Source organism: Xenopus laevis, chromosome 8L, assembly GCF_017654675.1.
Source record: "Xenopus laevis strain J_2021 chromosome 8L, Xenopus_laevis_v10.1, whole genome shotgun sequence".
Classification (NCBI taxonomy): Eukaryota; Metazoa; Chordata; class Amphibia; order Anura; family Pipidae; genus Xenopus; species Xenopus laevis.
Window position 1 is genome coordinate 2,066,413 of NC_054385.1, and position 18,097 is coordinate 2,084,509.

Genomic DNA, 18,097 nt, shown 5'->3' on the forward strand with positions numbered 1-18,097 from the left:
ATTGGGGTGATGGGGCAGCCCTATGGTAGCATAACGAGGTGTCAGGTTACCATGGCTACAGTCGGTATGCAGTAAAGGCACTGAATGGGTTAAGGTGTAGCAGATGCAGCAACGTGCCATGAACAGATTGGTGTCTGGGTCTCACAGTACAGCGTGGCACAAATATGCATTAATTAGTACATTTATATCTGCTGCGTGTGTGACTATGCACCAATTAAGGGCAGACGGGGAGATGGGAGTTAGGGATGGACCTTATTATAAAGTACTTGCAGGTTGGCCTTAGACTTGATGTAGAGATAAGTTTGTTTAGTCCCCACTGTGGAGAGACAAGAGGGGGACCCTGGGAGATTTGGGGTCAGTGCTTATTTGTGCCCTGGGTGCTCCTTAAAGGGCCACATCAGAACAAATGTGGCTGTTTACATAGATAGCTTTTAAGCTCTGATTCTCTGTACTTCCTGCTCCTGGGCTGTTCTCTTTACCATGGTCAGACAGGAACCTCCCCCTGGGTAAGTGAATCCAATCTCCCCCAGTACTTACCCAGGTACAGAGCTCTGATTCTCTGTACTTCCTGCTCCTGGGCTGTTCTCTTTCCCATGGTCAGACAGGAACCTCCCCCTGGGTAAGTGAATCCAATCTCCCCCAGTACTTACCCAGGTACAGAGCTCTGATTCTCTGTACTTCCTGCTCCTGGGCTGTTCTCTTTCCCATGGTCAGACAGGAACCTCCCCCTGGGTAAGTGAATCCAATCTCCCCCAGTACTTACCCAGGTACAGAGTTCTGATTCTCTGTACTTCCTGCTCCTGGGCTGCTCTCTTTCCCATGGTCAGACAGGAACCTCCCCCTGGGTAAGTGAATCCAATCTCCCCCAGTACTTACCCAGGTACAGAGCTCTGATTCTCTGTACTTCCTGCTCCTGGGCTGTTCTCTTTCCCATGGTCAGACAGGAACCTCCCCCTGGGTAAGTGAATCCAATCTCCCCCAGTACTTACCCAGGTACAGAGCTCTGATTCTCTGTACTTCCTGCTCCTGGGCTGCTCTCTTTCCCATGGTCAGACAGGAACCTCCCCCTAGGTAAGTGAATCCAGTCTCCCCCAGTACTTACCCAGGTACAGAGCTCTGATTCTCTGTACTTCCTGATCCTGGGCTGTTCTCTTTCCTATGGTCAGACAGCAATAGCTCAGCAGTACCTCCCAGCTTGGAATGATCTGCACAATCGACCCACATACCAGTGTCTGGATTTTACTGGGGGACATATTCCTGTCGGTTCTCTGCACTGCTGGTTCTGACTCTGAAGAATGCAGCTGAAGAGCACACAGGCTACTGTGGGTTATTAACCGCACTCACAGACTGACCCAGTAGAACAGTGTGTAGAAGAGTCTGGGCACAGCACACACTAGATTGTAATTAGCTCCTAACGAGGATAAATCCAATTAATTAGAGATGTATTAGACAATAATAATACCCAGAGGTTCTGTAACTCGGAGCCCGTGCCTTTGTGCTGAGAACGACAGAGCAGGGAAAATTAAAGGACAGATTAACCTTGGCTGAAAAGCAGAAAATTGTCGTGGAAAATGGGTTTTGTTTTTGTACAGTAATTGCCCTTGGATTAGAAGCAACTTGTGACTCTGTAGCACACACGCTGCAATGGAACTTATTGTCTCAGCTGATTTACAGAACTGGAGGAGAATGGACCTCTACATTGTATCAGGAGTAAGAACCAGCAGTGCAGAAAATATTAACAAGACAATACAAAGCTACTAAGACCCCGCAGCTGAACGTTCAGCGTAACTTGTATCCTTTGTGTCAGGTTTTGCCGGAGCCTTACAAGGGTTTATTCATGTGGCCCCAAACAGACATTCTACACGCCCCCATCCCATACGTATTGGGGATCTAGACAGCTTTGTGCAAGTGAATAAAGATGCAAACTAGTCTGCGGGGCAGAGCCTCATATGCTTGCAAGCTGTACAGCATCTCCATTTACTGCTGAAATTCCCTGATACTTACTCCCTGAGGGCAGGCACAAGCAGAGTCCCGCCCCCGAGGAGTGAGCAGAATGAATACAGAACAGACACAGAACTTGGTGTCAAACACCTTTTATTGTAGAAAACCGGTTAGTACATGTGCAGTCGCCACTAAATGCACCCTGTTATCTCAAGGCAAGATGCCCCACACAGTCAGCTGCCCCTTTGGCACTCTACAGCCAGCAATGCAGTAAGGTCGGGGTATAGTACTGTGGGCATTAGCGATAGGCAGCAAGAAACAGAATATTACAGTGAAACCCAGAGTAACAGAAACCCTGGCTGCAATGAGAGAGAAATCCCTAACCCAATTGGTTGGTGCTGACTGGGTGGAGTTAACTGATGATGGCACAGAGGCTTATGGGAGGGGGATGATTGTCAACCTGGGATCCTTCAGCTTTATACCAACTACAGGGGAGTTGAAGTTTAAATATCACTGTTTACAACTTTGTTGTTGGGTGTTGTTGCCACATTCAATATGGCGGCTTCTCTCTGTGCGATGGGCAACCTTGCTGGATTAAAACTCTAAGTCTGGTCCGTTCTCCTCCCTGTGGGACACTTGGCTACTGTTATTCATATGTACAGAATACCACCAGTGAATAGTCACACAGACACCCCCCCCCCATGCCAGGCTGCTGGGAGTTCGGCTTGGACCACGGACTTCCATGTCACAAAACAACAAAAATCTTTTTCCACCTGGAAATGAATTTTCAATAAAAACTTAAATACAAAAACCTATTCAATGTTACTTTGGCAATCAAGTGGTGACCGGGAAGGGGAACAGGAGAGCAGCTTCTCGGGAGTTTCTTGTACTGGCACTTTAAGTGGTAAGGTAGCTGGGAGTAAGGAGCCCATTGGGAAGGATAACGTGCTGTTCTCAATGACTGTGGCCCACCATTCTACAGTGCAAGGTGCAGGGAGTAGGGAGAACATTAATTACTGGATAATAATTATCGTTATACTGCAGCGTTCATAACCTGATTTGCTACTCTATATTAATGGTATGGCCCAGTAATAATAATAATAGTATGATCCAGTGCTGGATCCATTTTATAACATTGGTATGATCCAGTGCTAGTTGCTACTCTATAATAATATATAATAACGGGATGATCCATTGATGGATGTTCTCTATAACAATGATATGATCCAGTGCTGGATGCCTTGCTATAATAATGGGATGATCCACTGATGGATGGTATGACCCAGTGCTGGATGCTATTCTATCATAATGGTATGATGCAGTGCTATATGCTACTTTATAATAATGGTATGATCCAGCATTGGATGCTATACTATAATAATGGGATAATCCACTGATGGATGGTACGCTGTAACAATGGTAGGACCCAGTGCTGGTGCTGGATGTTACTCTATGATAATAGTATGACCCAGTGATAGAAACTACTTTATGATAATGGTATATGATCCAGTGCTGGACCAAGTATCTCCTGTATATAGCTATAGCCTGTTACTCTAAGCGATGAAATGCAAATTATGCTTTTAAGGCTCAAATAGATTTTTGGCTCCCTGGGAACAGAACAAATATTCTCGTGTCCGTCACGCGCCCTTGCGTGCTACAGGCTTTATTGCGTCTTTATGTGGCCTGGCCACAAACCAGATGATCTATATCTAGAACCACACAAAGCAGAAGAACCTTGGATGCAGGAGATTCTAATGCACGGGACAGGCGGAGAACCATCTCTTGGTCTCCTGACATGGCTGGTTCAGCTCTTCTCCTGGGTTCTGTCCTGGCGCCATTTCACTGCAGGGCGCTGCCTCACCTCCATTTCCCCCTCTTCATCCTACAATAGGAAATAAGGACAAACTTCAGTTCAGGTATTGACTTAAAATAACTTCAACGTAGCAGGTTTGGTGGCCAATGACTTACGCTATCGGAGACATCGCCATTGTTCTGGGTGCTCAGGAAGTTGAGATAATCCTCTTTCTGGGAGTCGGGGATCTCTTCGTCTTCATATTCTGTCTGATAATCTGACTCATCTGGGGAGAGAACAGAGAGTGGGGCTATGTTGGGGGTATTGGCTCTGCTGCCTCCAGACCTGGACTGGCAATCTGTGGGTTCTGGCAAATGCCAGAGGAGCTGCTATAAGGTCCCATAGAAAGTCACTATTTAGTGGGCTGGTAGGGGCTTTTTGGGCCTCTGTGTACCTAAAATGCCAGGGTCTATTTTAATTCTCAGTCTGGAACTGGCTGCCTCGTGTTCCTGCTGTACAGTATCCCACCACATGTACAGTATTCCGCTCCCTGCTCATATCCATCAGGCCAGTGCATCCATCAAAGTACCCTATAACTATCAGGCCAGGGCACCCACCACTGAATTAGATCTGATCAGAAGGCATTGACATGAACTAGGGCTAAAACTGCAGGGGATCCCTGGGGGTAAGTAAGAGGAATGGTAACAGGCTTATGATTGGTTCCTACCCAGGATGAGGCAGCACAAGGGGTCTCTGGATAGAGTCAGGCCTGGTGGAATCCTTAGCACTACAGATAAGGGGCTTAGGAATCAGGGCATTAAATGATATGGCCAAGGAGAGCAACTTGGCAGCCCCAGTGAAGCTTTGGGTTTGTTCTGAGCAGAATAATAACGGAGGGAACCAGCATTAAATCAGATCCACTGTTGGAGCCCTCACTGGCTGCTCATTCAGCTGTGGGAAAGCTGTCAATCACTATGATGAATCCCGCCCCAGGGGGGCAGTGACCCAGTCAATTAAAGATTGTTCCAAAGACACAGGGAAGTTTCATGTGCCTTTAATAGTCTCTCGCAGGCAGGAGCATTAGGTTGTGCCAATCAGACCCTATTGCCTGGTGTGGGGCGGAGTTATTGCTGGGGGGGTAAAGTGTTAGGGTTGTGCATGTGCCCCTTGTGTTGGGGCTGATAATGGAGATTTCTCTTTATCCCTTTACTGTCAGATCAGGGGGCTCCTTAATCACAGACTCAGGGTCACAGTGGCCCCATGGCTCCTCAGGGGCCCATTTATTAAGGTGCATCATAGAACTAAAACCTAAAATGGTGTTGCCAAAAACTTCCTCCTATAGGGGATCTAGAACCCACAGCCCCCCCCCCCCCCAAGAGATAAACCCCAGTGGAACAGTCCGGCCAATCATCTGCACTCACCATCCACGACCGCCGTCTTCACGGGCTCAATGCGGGATACGATTTCTGCCAGGTCAGTGAAAGAGGCGTTGGGGCAGGTGTTTATCTGTGGGGGGCAGGAAGCAAAAGTCAGGGGTGTAACTAAAACAGACCCTTTGATGAATGGGGGGCCCAGGAGGTATAAGGGACCCTGAGTGCTCCTCCCCCAGAAAGAGCCCCCCAAACTCACATCGGACGTTTTGGTTTTGCAGGTCTCCTGCCGGTCCTTCAGCATCTTGTCAATGACCCCGCTGCGCCCCCAGACGTTGAACACAGTCTTGCCATGCTGGTACCCCACATCCTGTGGATGGAAATGAGCATATGAATTGTTTCCGTTAGATGCCTCCTAAAGCATGGGGTGCAGTTAGTACCCCCCCAAATACACTATTGCTCCAGGGGCCCAGATGCTGTATAAAATATCACTGGTGGTGCATTTGTACTAATTAGCAGTCACCCTCTCGGGGGCTGTGCACTGTCTGCTATGACTTATGAGCAGCCTTGCTTTATCCACCAGTGACTAGAGCACGGGGAATGAGTGGGGAGAGTAGTGGCAGCATAGCAAGGACCCCCAAGCGGAAGAATCAGGGGTTATTTCTGAGAGCCATTATCTCTTTCATAATGATGGGGGTTTATTTCTGCAGGCACAGTCCTTATATAAGGGAATGGGGGTTAGACCCTGGTTGGAAGGGGTTAAAACAACAAATTGGATCCCTAATTGCCCCCTATTTGTAGGAACGGAATAACGTGTTCCCACTATCCCAGGGGCATTAGTGCCTGCAGAGGGGGTAATTAAGCAACCAATTGGCTGCAAAATTGACTTAAACAGAGCAGAGGTCACGGATCTCACATTGAATTCCTGGGGGGGGGGGAAGTTTTGTATTCCATGTTTTGAATCACTGGGGAAATGAATATTAATGAGCTTTAATTGAAACAAATAGTTTTGTGTGTATTCATCCCAAACACCCCCTCCAGCTGTTATTCTACAACTCCCTGCGTCCCTTGCCTGCCTACCAATAGCACTGAGCCACAGCACCCCAAAACATTAGACTACAACTCCCTGCATCCCTAGCCTGCCTACCAGTAACACTGAGCCACAGCACCCCAAAACAATTGGGCAGCCGCTTACACAGATCTCGTCGAACTTGCCGAACTCCAGGGTTCCGTATCGGTCGATGGGGGGTCGGATATACTCGCAGTAGTCGTTGTTCTTCACCATTTCCAGCTGGCGGACGCAGCAGACGTAGGCGAGACGGGTCTGGATCTCCGCCATGTTCAGGACCTGTCGGGGGGTTCAGAGTAACATTACTGGCCGTTAATGCTTTGCCCTTTGCCCACAAATCTGTGCCATACCTCACCTTGACTCTATCTGCCAGTGGGTTCCAGCGCTTCCACAGTAGCCACCAGCCAGACAGGGCATCACCGTAGTTCGTGAGGTCCGTTTCGTCTCGGCTGCCCACGTCAATTGCCAGGACCACTTTAGCGCCCATTGACCGTGCCACGTCCGCTGTAAGCCAGGGGGGAAAGCATCTTGGGGTCACTAGCAATCTAGGGGTGCTATCAACAACTGCCCAGACCGATACCAACATATTTACCAGCAAGTTGTTATTGGGGTAAGGCTGCTTCTCCTTATGTCAAACCAATTGGCACCATCTATATGTGCCCAGGTAAAAGCCTGTAGCACCCCATGATCATTGGAGCAGCCAAGTCATATAAGCAATGGCCATACCCAAGCCGTGGGTGATTACCTGGCAGGTTGTTTATGTATCCACCGTCCATTAGGAGGTGCCCATCCTTGGGGTCACAGAGAGGCGGCATATACCCAGAAAGAGACATACTGGCACGCACGTATCTCCAGAGACAGCCTAGGGAAATAATATAGATATTATAAGGCACCCGGGCATTCACAAGTGGGTATGTGGGAAGCCATTCGTACAGATCATTATCTGCATCCCGGGCCGATGATGGGAGAATGTCACTCGCCTGAATATTTATATCCCCACTGAGACAATGAACTGGGGAACAATGGGAAAGTGCGGATGGAATATACCAGGAAAGGTCAGAGCATGGGTGAGATAACCTTTATACCTGTCACACCTCGGGATACAGCACTGGGGGGCTCATCTCTTTAACCCCATACTCCCCTAAATGGTTCCCCAATCCAATGGTGATGCTACATGCTGTAACCAAGCTATTCAACAGCAGCCAACCTCTGTGTGGTTTTTATTTTATGAGTTTTTTTTCCTTTGCTTTGGATTAACGCAGTTTGGGGAGTTCTGCATTCAAGCAGGAGTGAGTCTGTTTGGTTTTGCCGAGTTACTACTATACATTTATTTATAACCTGGCTATGGAACGTAAAGACACAAAGGAGGGGTGTCTGGGAATGCCTAATAATCACTACTGGACGATTTTATTCACTGCAATCATTGATTTGTTCTACTTCCCTTCTTTTGTCATCCAGAGTTAATTCCAGTTACTGGCTGATAATTCCCTGCTGCTCAGATAGTGATCAGATAGCAACTCCCTGCAAGTTAGCAACTGCTGCTTACAATGGGGATCAGATAGGATCTGTGCAGACAGAATGCCCTGTTATACAGATAGCTAGAATCTCAGCTGCCATAAAGCAGGACAGGACTGCTGCTTACAATGGGGATCAGATAGGATCTGTGCAGCCACTGGGACAGAATGCTCTGTTATACAGATAGCTAGAATCTCAGCTGCCATAAAGCAGGACAGGACTGCTGCTTACAATGGGGATCAGATAGGATCTGCGCAGCCACTGGGACAGAATGTTCTGTTATACAGATAGCTAGAATCTCAGCTGCCATAAAGCAGGACAGGACTGCTGCTTAAAATGGGGATCAGATAGGATCTGTGCAGACAGAATGCTCTGTTATACAGATAGCTAGAATCTCAGCTGCCATAAAGCAGGACAGGACTGCTGCTTACAATGGGGATCAGATAGGATCTGTGCAGCCACTGGGACAGAATGCTCTGTTATACAGATAGCTAGAATCTCAGCTGCCATAAAGCAGGACAGGACTGCTGCTTACAATGGGGATCGGATAGGATCTGTGCAGCCACTGGGACAGAATGTTCTGTTATACAGATAGCTAGAATCTCAGCTGCCATAAAGCAGGACAGGACTGCTGCTTACAATGGGGATCAGATAGGATCTGTGCAGCCACTGGGACAGAATGTTCTGTTATACAGATAGCTAGAATCTTAGCTGCCATAAAGCAGGACAGGACTGCTGCTTACAATGGGGATCAGATAGGATCTGCGCAGACAGAATGCTGTGTTATACAGATAGCTAGAATCTCAGCTGCCATAAAGCAGGACAGGACTGCTGCTTACAATAGGTGATACAGAGGATCATTCTGTTGCTAGGACAGCACCCTACTGACAGGGGGTACATTCTCTACAAGGTGCAGTGTATTATTATTTGTGCCTATAATGCTTCCCGTGCAGCAGATAATGGATAGGAACCTGCCTGGCGTGTCTAATTGACAGAACTCATTAGAAGAGCCTCGGAGCGGGAGACATGGATTATTAATGGGATCTGGACTCCAGTCTGTTCCGATGAGTCACCTGAATGAACTCCTCCGGCTCCAACTGAAATAACAAGGGGGGTTCATTGCTGCGGTGGTGTAAGCACAATATTGGGCAGGAGGGGAGAAAAGGCCCCTCACTCACTTTTCCTTCTCCATGACCAGTATCTTTCAGGCTTGTTTACAATCTCTGCATGGCTGGTTCTGACTCTTGAAACAACACAGCTGGGGGACAACTGGCTTCTGTTACATTGTTTCAAGACCGTGAAGCAGAGAATGGTGAGTGCAGCACCTACCGTCTGTGTGAATCCGCATGGCAGAAGCTGTAATGTCGGTGGTGATGTTAAAATACGGGATCCAGAGATCCTACGGGGGCATAAAAAAAAAGAGACACGGCGTGACTCACTGGGTCTGGGAATGACAAAGGCGTCGGCAGTAATTGGGCTCACCTCTATCTGTTTGTCTTTGAAGATGCTGCTGATGCTCTTGTTGAAGGCTGCACCGGAAAACATGGAGGTGGTCGGATAAGTCAGATCCAGAACTTTCTTCCATACAGAAGTCATGTCCTTTGGTGGGGGGATGAAACAAACTGAATTGCTTTACATCAAGCACGGATTTCCTAGCAGTAGTACATATTCAGTCTTGCTCATTACAGCCATTGTTGCTGCTTTTCAGTACTCACCTGTACAACAACATAGTGTGGACCGGTCCATTGTGGTCAGACCCCCTCCGCATGTCTCTCCTGTGTGTCAGCTGTCTCCTCTTTAAGGATGACACTAAGTCATGCAGAGGGGGGTCTGTACTACTGAATTACCATGAGAAAGAAAGCAGCTCCTGTAGCTGAAATGACTGCTGAGTAACAGGTTACTGGTTGGTTGCCCCTAACAACCTGCCAGCATTTAAACAGAAGAGAGAGGCAGGCAAGACCAACTGCAAGCAGTTTAGTGAGTGTGGTGCTGATGCACAGTGCTGGTGCCATACAGACGTGTGCTTAATAGATATTCATATTCGTTAATGGAACGGCTGTGGGGTCAGGAACTCGTTAGCAGGGATGTAATAAGGCGGTTTCCTGGAGACGTCATGTGATTAGAGGCCAGGGGGGGGGGAAGAGGTGTGAGTTAATGAATCCTGCTCTTGAATCTATTGGTCTGATTACTGGTTAGATGCTGCAAAAGGCCACTGATTCAGTGTGAGCTGGAATGAGCCGGCGAGATTAGCACAGGAACCAGCCTCTGAAAGGGTTAACAGGGTTCTCTAACTGCCAGCCTCGGAAGTAGGGGTTAAAGAAATATATAGCATGGGCCTTACCATACACCACTCCCGTGCCCTGATCTTCATGCGGTTAAAGCTGCGCTCCTCGGCGTACAGGGCCCCCATGAAAGCTCCTATAGAGGTGCCCCCCACCATGTCGATGGGGATGCCGGACTCGATGAGCGCCTTGATGATTCCAACCTGAGAGCAGCCCCTGCAAGAGAACCATGCACACAAAGGGTTAACAGTAAGTGAATGGACACACATGCCATAAAGCAAGACTGGGCTGCTGCGAGTTTGCCAGAAAGGAAGTGGAGATACAAGTATCAGCAAATGGCACAATTAACCTCTTTCTCCCTGTGTGCAAGACATTAGGGGGCAGACACTGGTGCTGATTGGGGGCTGAATTAAGCAGATACTGCAGCAGCGGGAATAAGTTGTGCCACTCAGGTGTCAGCGCTCATCATCTAACTGGTATTTTTGGCTGGCGGTGATTATAATTTGTCGGCTCATTTGCATTCATTTCCTTATAAGTCGTTAGGCAGGAGCTCAGCCGTGGGTCCCTTGGGAGCCAATTTCCCAAAGATGGAAAATGAGGCCCAGTGATCCCGTCCCACTCCCTGCACCCTTCACTGTGGCACAGCGGCTTCCCATTCCCCCAAAATCAGCTCCCTTCCCTCACAGCTTGCATCCCGAATAACAGAACATTTTCCCATAATCCTTTGCCATGCCTCAGTCTAATTCATGGCTCAGTTTGCAAGTGCCTTTTACCCCTGGGATGAGAGTATTATTCAGAGAGACTCCTTCCCAGAACTGTACCCCACTATATCTGCCCTCCTCCCAACAGAGCTTCTCTTTACTTCCCCTTTAACAGCAGAGGATGAGCGATACTGCCCCTTATTTGTTAATAAACAAGCCTTTCCCCTATGCAGAAGTACCCGGGGGGGGGTTAATATCAGTACGAGGGGTGAGATGACAATTACGCCGGACTGAGCTGCTGTGAGGGCTCACGTGGGATATGCACAGTCCTTGTAGCTGGCAGTTAGATAATCCTAAGTGCCCCTTTGGGAAGAGGGAAGGAATTGTGCGGGTTATTAATGTGCTTAATGTGGCCCCGGGATAAATGCACCGCGGGACTCCGTGTTCTCTCTGTGAGTGCAGCAAGGAGGGATCCTGATTGGCTCGTTATCTCAAGAGCACATAACGAGGAGTAATGTCTCTCCTGCCAAGGAACCTCGTCTGTCAGACACCCCGTTCTCTTTCATGTCATGATGCAGTCACCCCAAATACTCCACCTAACTGACCAGTCACCAAAAACTGCAGTCACCCACATTTCTCTTTCCTTATCTAACTCTGCAGTTACACCCAGATCTCTCTCTGCCAATCTGAGCACAGATTCCCCCAAATCTCCCCCATCTAACTCTGCATAATCAACCCAATCCCTTACTTACTGGGAATGGCCGGGGGAGACATATTTTTATATATATATATATATATATATATATAAATAATTGATAGCAATTGCCTTTCATGCAGCTCATAAACCTTCATCAGCTGCTTCTGCCCCCTGGTGAGGGTCATACTGGGACAGGCAGAATAACCGTGTAATTGTTACACCCCCACCAGCACCACCCGGGGGGCAAGGGGAGGAGATTAACAGAACCATTTCTGTGCTGTCTTCCATAAAGGGTTAAACCCACAGCACAGGAGACACCCCCAGTGCTCAGCCAATAAGGGGTTAAATACAGGTGTACCCCCAAACTGCATGGCTGTATTCATCTGCCCCACATGCCATTAATAGGCACTAGACTGTGCCCCCCAGCTTGGCATGGGAGTGGCAGGAGGGTAGTGGGTGCAGAGAGTGCAGGGAGTGAGAACTGTCAGTGCAGCTGCCATCAGGTCCAACAGCCCCTCCTGCCCAAGGGAGAGTCAGTGGGGTGTTACAGACCCAATAGTCCCCAGAACAAGAAGTGATTGCTCGAAAGAGCCAGGGGGCATATTATAATGACCCAGGGAGTTGTTCTGGCAAAGCGCAAATTAACAGGGGGTTTCACATTCTATTTCCTTCCAGAGCACTGACAGGAACAACATGGCACTGGCACTGCATGAATCACAAGGCAGCAAAGGTTTGTGCAGAACTACAACCCTCAGCATACACTGATTATGCAGACTGTAAGCTCCTCAGCTCAGGGGACACAAGAAGGCTACTGTACCCCTTCACAATAGGGCATAGTGCTGTGTAGCGTCACGCCGAGTGATGGGTGCTGTGCCCATGTGACAGAAACAGAGATAAGAAAGGGCAAGTAATACAATATCTCATGCTCTCTGTGCCCACGTCACACAAGATCCTACTGATAACTCCCTGATTGGCCGGTGTGTGGTAGCATGTGACTCCAACACAAGTTTTATTGTGTCAAATGATTGACTTGTTGCACATTAAAGCAATGGCACTGGGGGTGGGGGGGGGGTGGGTACTTATTAGGGATGCACCAAATCCACTATTTTGGATTCAGCCCAACTCCCGAATCCTTCGCAAAAGATTTGGCCGAATATCGAACCAAATCCTAATTTGCACATGCTCATCCCTAATTTGCATATGCTAATTAGGATTCGCTTCGGCCGGGCAGAAGGATTCGGCTGAATCCGAATCCTGCTAAAAAAGGCAGAATCCTGGCCGAATCCCAAACCGTATCCTTTATTCGGTGCACCCCTAGTACTTATCAATGACATTGGTTGGGGCACTTGCACTGGGTTGACCAATCCCTGTAAGTAACTAGGGGTACATGCCCCTAGTGGTCCTAAACAGCCCCGTGAACAAGGCCAATTAGGTCCCAGCTGAATGGGTTAATGAGGTCGCTGGGAGCTGGGGTCTGAGGATTTATTTAGGGGGCTTGAGGTGCATTAGGGTTGGTTTAAAGCTCCCATAAGCATCAGACTGACCCAATCAGGGACTTTGCATCTGAGCTGCACAGGCATATAAGGATCCCTTAATCCTACACCCCCCCACCAAATCCCAAATTTTACTGGTCCCCTCACCTGGCTCCTCCTCCTCCCAAGATTAAGGCGGTGGCATTGCCAGTCAGCAGGCGGGCGAGTCGGGAGAAATCACAGTGACGGTCCGGAGGCTTCTGGGAAACCCTTTCGTACATCTCGATCTGCGTGGAAAGGGAGAAGAGGCCTCATTACTAAAACACGTCTCCTGTATCCCCCGTCACCTGCCATTGCTCTGGCTCTGTGTATTACTGAGTGGTCAGCACTAAAGCTTATAAAGACCCCTCTCTGCAGATGTTAAAGGGCCCATTAGTCCAGTTGCTCTCATTGCTTATCAGCTGTAGTACCAAATCCCACCGGTTTCAGCCCAGTCAGTGTTTCCCATAGGGTCACAACAGTCAATAAGAGACTGACAGTGGAAAGAATTGAGGGAACTGTTGCTTTAATGGGCTGGAGGAACCCAGGGAATGGAAATAATGGCTGTGCCTATAGGTCATACACGTGTGTTAGTCACATATACCCCCCCCATGCACATTACATACAGGAGATAAACACCTGCCAAAAGATTATTCATTCGATCCAAATGCCCCCCAGGGCCCCCTAAACACAAAGGGAGGAAGAGGCTGAATAATAGGTGGATTCACTGGGGGGGCAGGGGCTTCAGAACTGGATACCCCCCTCCCGTATGTACTTAATAGACTCGGAGGCCCGGAGCGTGAGTGCAAATACACAGGGGCACCATGCTCAGGCTGGCAGCCCCATTCCATACAAGGGATTATTAAATGCAATCCATCAAAATCTCCCAGTCAGACACAGCCAATAAGGGAGCCAGAGGGAGAGACACCCCCAAGCCAGTAAATGAGGGAGCTGAAAGACTTAATATGAATTTATAGGGATAATGCTCTGTACTGGCAGCAGGCAGGTCTCATTCCTGGTCGAGAAATGGGGATTTAATCATCAGGAAAGGAAGGGAGGTGAATGTTATGGAATATCTGGCCTATGGAGGCAGTAATGGTGGATCCAGCTTAAGAAATCAATAGATCGTTATTGATCAGATCACATTATTGAATCACTGGGCATTTCCCATAACCCTTCTCCCCGGGCTTACCAGTTTGGGTAGGCTCCTCTTGGAGAAGACCCGGTGGGGGCAACTTAGATGTAGGTGACCAGAGCACCAGCTCCTCATGTTCAGCCACTCAACCGTGCGGGACGGCGGGGGCCCATCTTCCTTATGGAGCAGGACAAGTTGTTTCTGGGCCCGGACGGCCGTGTTCTCCAACATCTTCTCCAGCTGCAAGATACAAGCACAGGGGTGCCCTCAGTACAGGAGCTGGGGTATCTACCCACATACAGGGGGTGCCCTTAGTACAGGAGCTGGGGTACATACCCAAATAATGGGGGCACGCTCAGTGCAGGAGCTGGGGTACCTACCCAAATAACTGGGGCATCCTCCTTACAGGAGCCAAGGTACCTACCCACATACAGGGGGCACCCTCAGTACAGGAGCTGGGGTACCTAGCCAAATAAAGGGGGCGCCCTCTGTACAGGAGCCAGGGTATCGACCCAAATACAAGGCGCACCTCAATACAGGTGGTCTGGGAACCCATCTAAAAACAGGGGGTGCCCTCAGTACAGATACTAGAGTACATACCCAAATACAAGGGGTACCTCAATACAGGTGGTCTGGGTACCTATCTAAATACAGGGGGCATCCTCAGTACAAGAGCCGGGGAAGCTAACTAAATACATGGGGCGGCCTCAGTACAGATACTAGGGTACATACCCAAATTTATGGGGCATCCTCAGTACAGATACTAGGGTACATACCCAAATTTATGGGGCATCCTCAGTACAGATACTAGGGTACATACCCAAATTTATGGGGCATCCTCAGTACAGATACTAGGGTACATACCCAAATTTATGGGGCATCCTCAGTACAGATACTAGGGTACATACCCAAATTTATGGGGCATCCTCAGTACAGATACTAGGGTACATACCCAAATCCATGGGGCATCCTCAGTACTGATGCCAGGGAACACAACTCCAGCACTCCCAGAGCAACATGCTACTATGTAGCCAATGAGATGCCAGATATTTGGGTGTAAAGTAGAATGTGACACTGTGAGACTTACCTGGAGGCACTATACAGTAATTTAAAGGGGAAGTTCATTTTTAGAAGTGGAATGAAGTATAATAAAGAAGTAGTTACATGTCATGTTTATTTGCATCATCATCATCATCACCATCACTTCTGTCCCAAATAGGCTCTGGCTTTATAATACAGGCTGGGTGCCCACCAGCCCCCCGTTTGTCCTGAGATAAACCCGCGCAGCAGCTGTCACCAGAGAAACTCATTAGATGGAGAGACGCTGGGAAATAGATGGTGTGGGAAGGAAAAGCTGCTCTGCTGCTGCCTGTACTCTGCACAATACTCGCTCCCACTGTGCTGCCGCAAACACTAACATCAATCACCACAAGGGTCAGTGGCACAAATAGGCCATGACAGGTCAGACATTAAGAGGGAGGAGGTACAACTCCCTGCAGGTGCCAAGAGCACAAATATATAAGCAACACGGTCTATAAAGAACCACTGTCTGCTAAGGGTAATGGATCCTATCTGATCCCCATTGTAAGCAGCAGTCCTGTCCTGCTTTATGGCAGCTGAGATTCTAGCTATCTGTATAACAGAACATTCTGTCCCAGTGGCTGCACAGATCCTATCTGATCCCCATTGTAAGCAGCAGTCCTGTCCTGCTTTATGGCAGCTGAGATTCTAGCTATCTGTATAACAGAGCATTCTGTCCCAGTGGCTGCACAGATCCTATCTAATCCCCATTGTAAGCAGCAGTCCTGTCCTGCTTTATGGCAGCTGAGATTCTAGCTATCTGTATAACAGAACATTCTGTCCCAGTGGCTGCACAGATCCTATCTGATCCCCATTGTAAGCAGCAGTCCTGTCCTGCTTTATGGCAGCTGAGATTCTAGCTATCTGTATAACAGAACATTCTGTCCCAGTGGCTGCACAGATCCTATCTGATCCCCATTGTAAGCAGCAGTCCTGCCCTGCTTTATGGCAGCTGACATTCTAGCTATCTGTATAACAGAACATTCTGTCCCAGTGGCTGCACAGATCCTATGTGATCCCCATTGTAAGCAGCAGTCCTGCCGTACTTTATGGCAGCTGAGATTCTAGCTATCTGTATAACAGAACATTCTGTCCCAGTGGCTGCACAGATCCTATCTGATCCCCATTGTAAGCAGCAGTCCTGTCCTGCTTTATGGCAGCTGAGATTCTAGCTATCTGTATAACAGAACATTCTGTCCCAGTGGCTGCACAGATCCTATCTGATCCCCATTGTAAGCAGCAGTCCTGTCCTGCTTTATGGCAGCTGAGATTCTAGCTATCTGTATAACAGAACATTCTGTCCCAGTGGCTGCACAGATCCTATCTGATCCCCATTGTAAGCAGCAGTCCTGTCCTGCTTTATGGCAGCTGAGAGTCTAGCTATGTGTAGAACAGTAGAAGGAGTGCTTCTGGTTGGCAGGAATGCAGTGACCTTTCCATTCAGATGTCAGACACGTGACTCAGGGTAGTGACTAATTCCCATTGTGTTTAATCAATACACAGAGCGGGTGAGAAACAACGAGGGCTGTAATTGCCCATAGTGACAGACAGACAGGGGGCAGTTAATGGACTCTCTGCACCTCCAGCATGCGTCCGTGTGTCACTTACCTCTCCGACTGTAGGTTCCTGCTCGCCTAGTCCCACTATGATGATGCAGTCGGCTTGTCGGATACAGCGCTGAGTCCATGGCGTCAGACAATAGTCCGACTGATACAGAACAATTCGGTGAATGTCCTCTTGTTGCCCCAACCAGCTGGACAGTCTGTACTCATGGACACTGTGCAAGAGATTGGGGGAGCAGATTAGCAGGGTCACAGGGGAAATGATGGGGGGGTCCAAACATTCAACGCAAGGGAAACAAACACTGTACTGGGGAGATAATTTCTGGAAGGTTCTGGTACACAGTGGGTTAATAATGCAAGCCTGTATCCTAGTGACCCAGAGCAAGTGAATACTTAGTGAGGGCAGACCCATAATCCAATACCCTTAATTGAATCCATGTAGCTGGGACCAACCTCCTAACTGTCAGTCGCAGGTGCCACCTACAGGTGACAGTTTAATGGCGTCACCATGTGACCAGCAAGACCCACCTGTCCAGAGCGGCGGAGCCCAGGCGCTGCTTGATATTGTCGCTGGTGAGCAGCAAGGTGAGGCCTGCGGAAGGAAAGAGTCAGAGGTCAGACTGGCAGAGAGTGCTGACAGTTAGAGATGCTTCTCCCTATACTGGCCTATCAACCATGGCTGTCATTAGCTGGAGGAGAGGTGCATATGCAGCAGTCAGTGCTTATTATTCTGACGCACGGCGAATTTCACCCCTCAGGCCCCTAATCAGAGGCAATAGTCACATTTATATAAACTGCAGTCACATTTATATATCTGTGCCGTCACTTTCTGTCAGTGCAGTGACACCCAACACACACATACCCCTGCCTGACAAGTGGTGTTTCCATGACTCAATAAACCATTGCACTGCTGGGCCCCCCTCCCGCCCATTACAAAGCAGAGCAAAGGGACCCCCAGCACGTTAATATTTCATGCTCAGCCAATCAGATGGCAGCAGCTCCCTGGCTGTAATTGAGGCAGCTGTTCTTAACGAGACGGAGTCGGATTATCCCTCCTATTGGCGTTCTGATGTCACCGTGGTGCAGCCGGAGCGAGGGCGGGGTCATTAGGAAAACAATCACATATACATATATATATATATATATATATATATATATATATACATATATATATATATATATATATATATATATATATATATATATATATATATATATATATATATATATATATATATATATATATATACACACACACATATACACATATACATATACAGGACCAAGGACAGCGCCTGAGTATTGAAACTCCTAGAAACACTGTCCTTGGTCCTGTAAATGTATAATACTGGCACCTATTTTTATATATATATATATATATATATATATATATATATATATATATATATATATATATATATATATATATATATATATATATA

At 48.1% G+C, this 18,097-nt stretch overlaps 1 protein-coding gene across 4 annotated transcripts in view; it reads right to left on the reverse strand.

Annotated features, from left to right (window-relative positions):
- Positions 1 to 2,077: 2,077 nt before the first annotated feature.
- The window catches only part of pnpla6.L (patatin like phospholipase domain containing 6 L homeolog), a 43,408-nt gene continuing 27,388 nt past the window's right edge, over positions 2,078 to 18,097 (reverse strand). For all 4 annotated transcript variants that reach the window (XM_018229412.2, XM_041572283.1, XM_018229413.2 and 1 more), the window contains 14 exons: positions 17,184 to 17,247; positions 16,702 to 16,870; positions 14,071 to 14,253; positions 13,008 to 13,126; positions 10,029 to 10,185; positions 9,170 to 9,286; positions 9,017 to 9,086; positions 6,918 to 7,034; positions 6,528 to 6,676; positions 6,299 to 6,451; positions 5,363 to 5,473; positions 5,155 to 5,239; positions 3,910 to 4,019; positions 2,078 to 3,823 (listed from right to left, as the gene is read on the reverse strand). In XM_018229412.2, the coding sequence (XP_018084901.1) occupies positions 3,746 to 3,823; positions 3,910 to 4,019; positions 5,155 to 5,239; positions 5,363 to 5,473; positions 6,299 to 6,451; positions 6,528 to 6,676; positions 6,918 to 7,034; positions 9,017 to 9,086; positions 9,170 to 9,286; positions 10,029 to 10,185; positions 13,008 to 13,126; positions 14,071 to 14,253; positions 16,702 to 16,870; positions 17,184 to 17,247 (1,682 nt within the window). In that variant the 3' untranslated portion in view covers positions 2,078 to 3,745. The remainder of the gene's footprint in view (positions 3,824 to 3,909; positions 4,020 to 5,154; positions 5,240 to 5,362; positions 5,474 to 6,298; positions 6,452 to 6,527; positions 6,677 to 6,917; positions 7,035 to 9,016; positions 9,087 to 9,169; positions 9,287 to 10,028; positions 10,186 to 13,007; positions 13,127 to 14,070; positions 14,254 to 16,701; positions 16,871 to 17,183; positions 17,248 to 18,097) is intronic.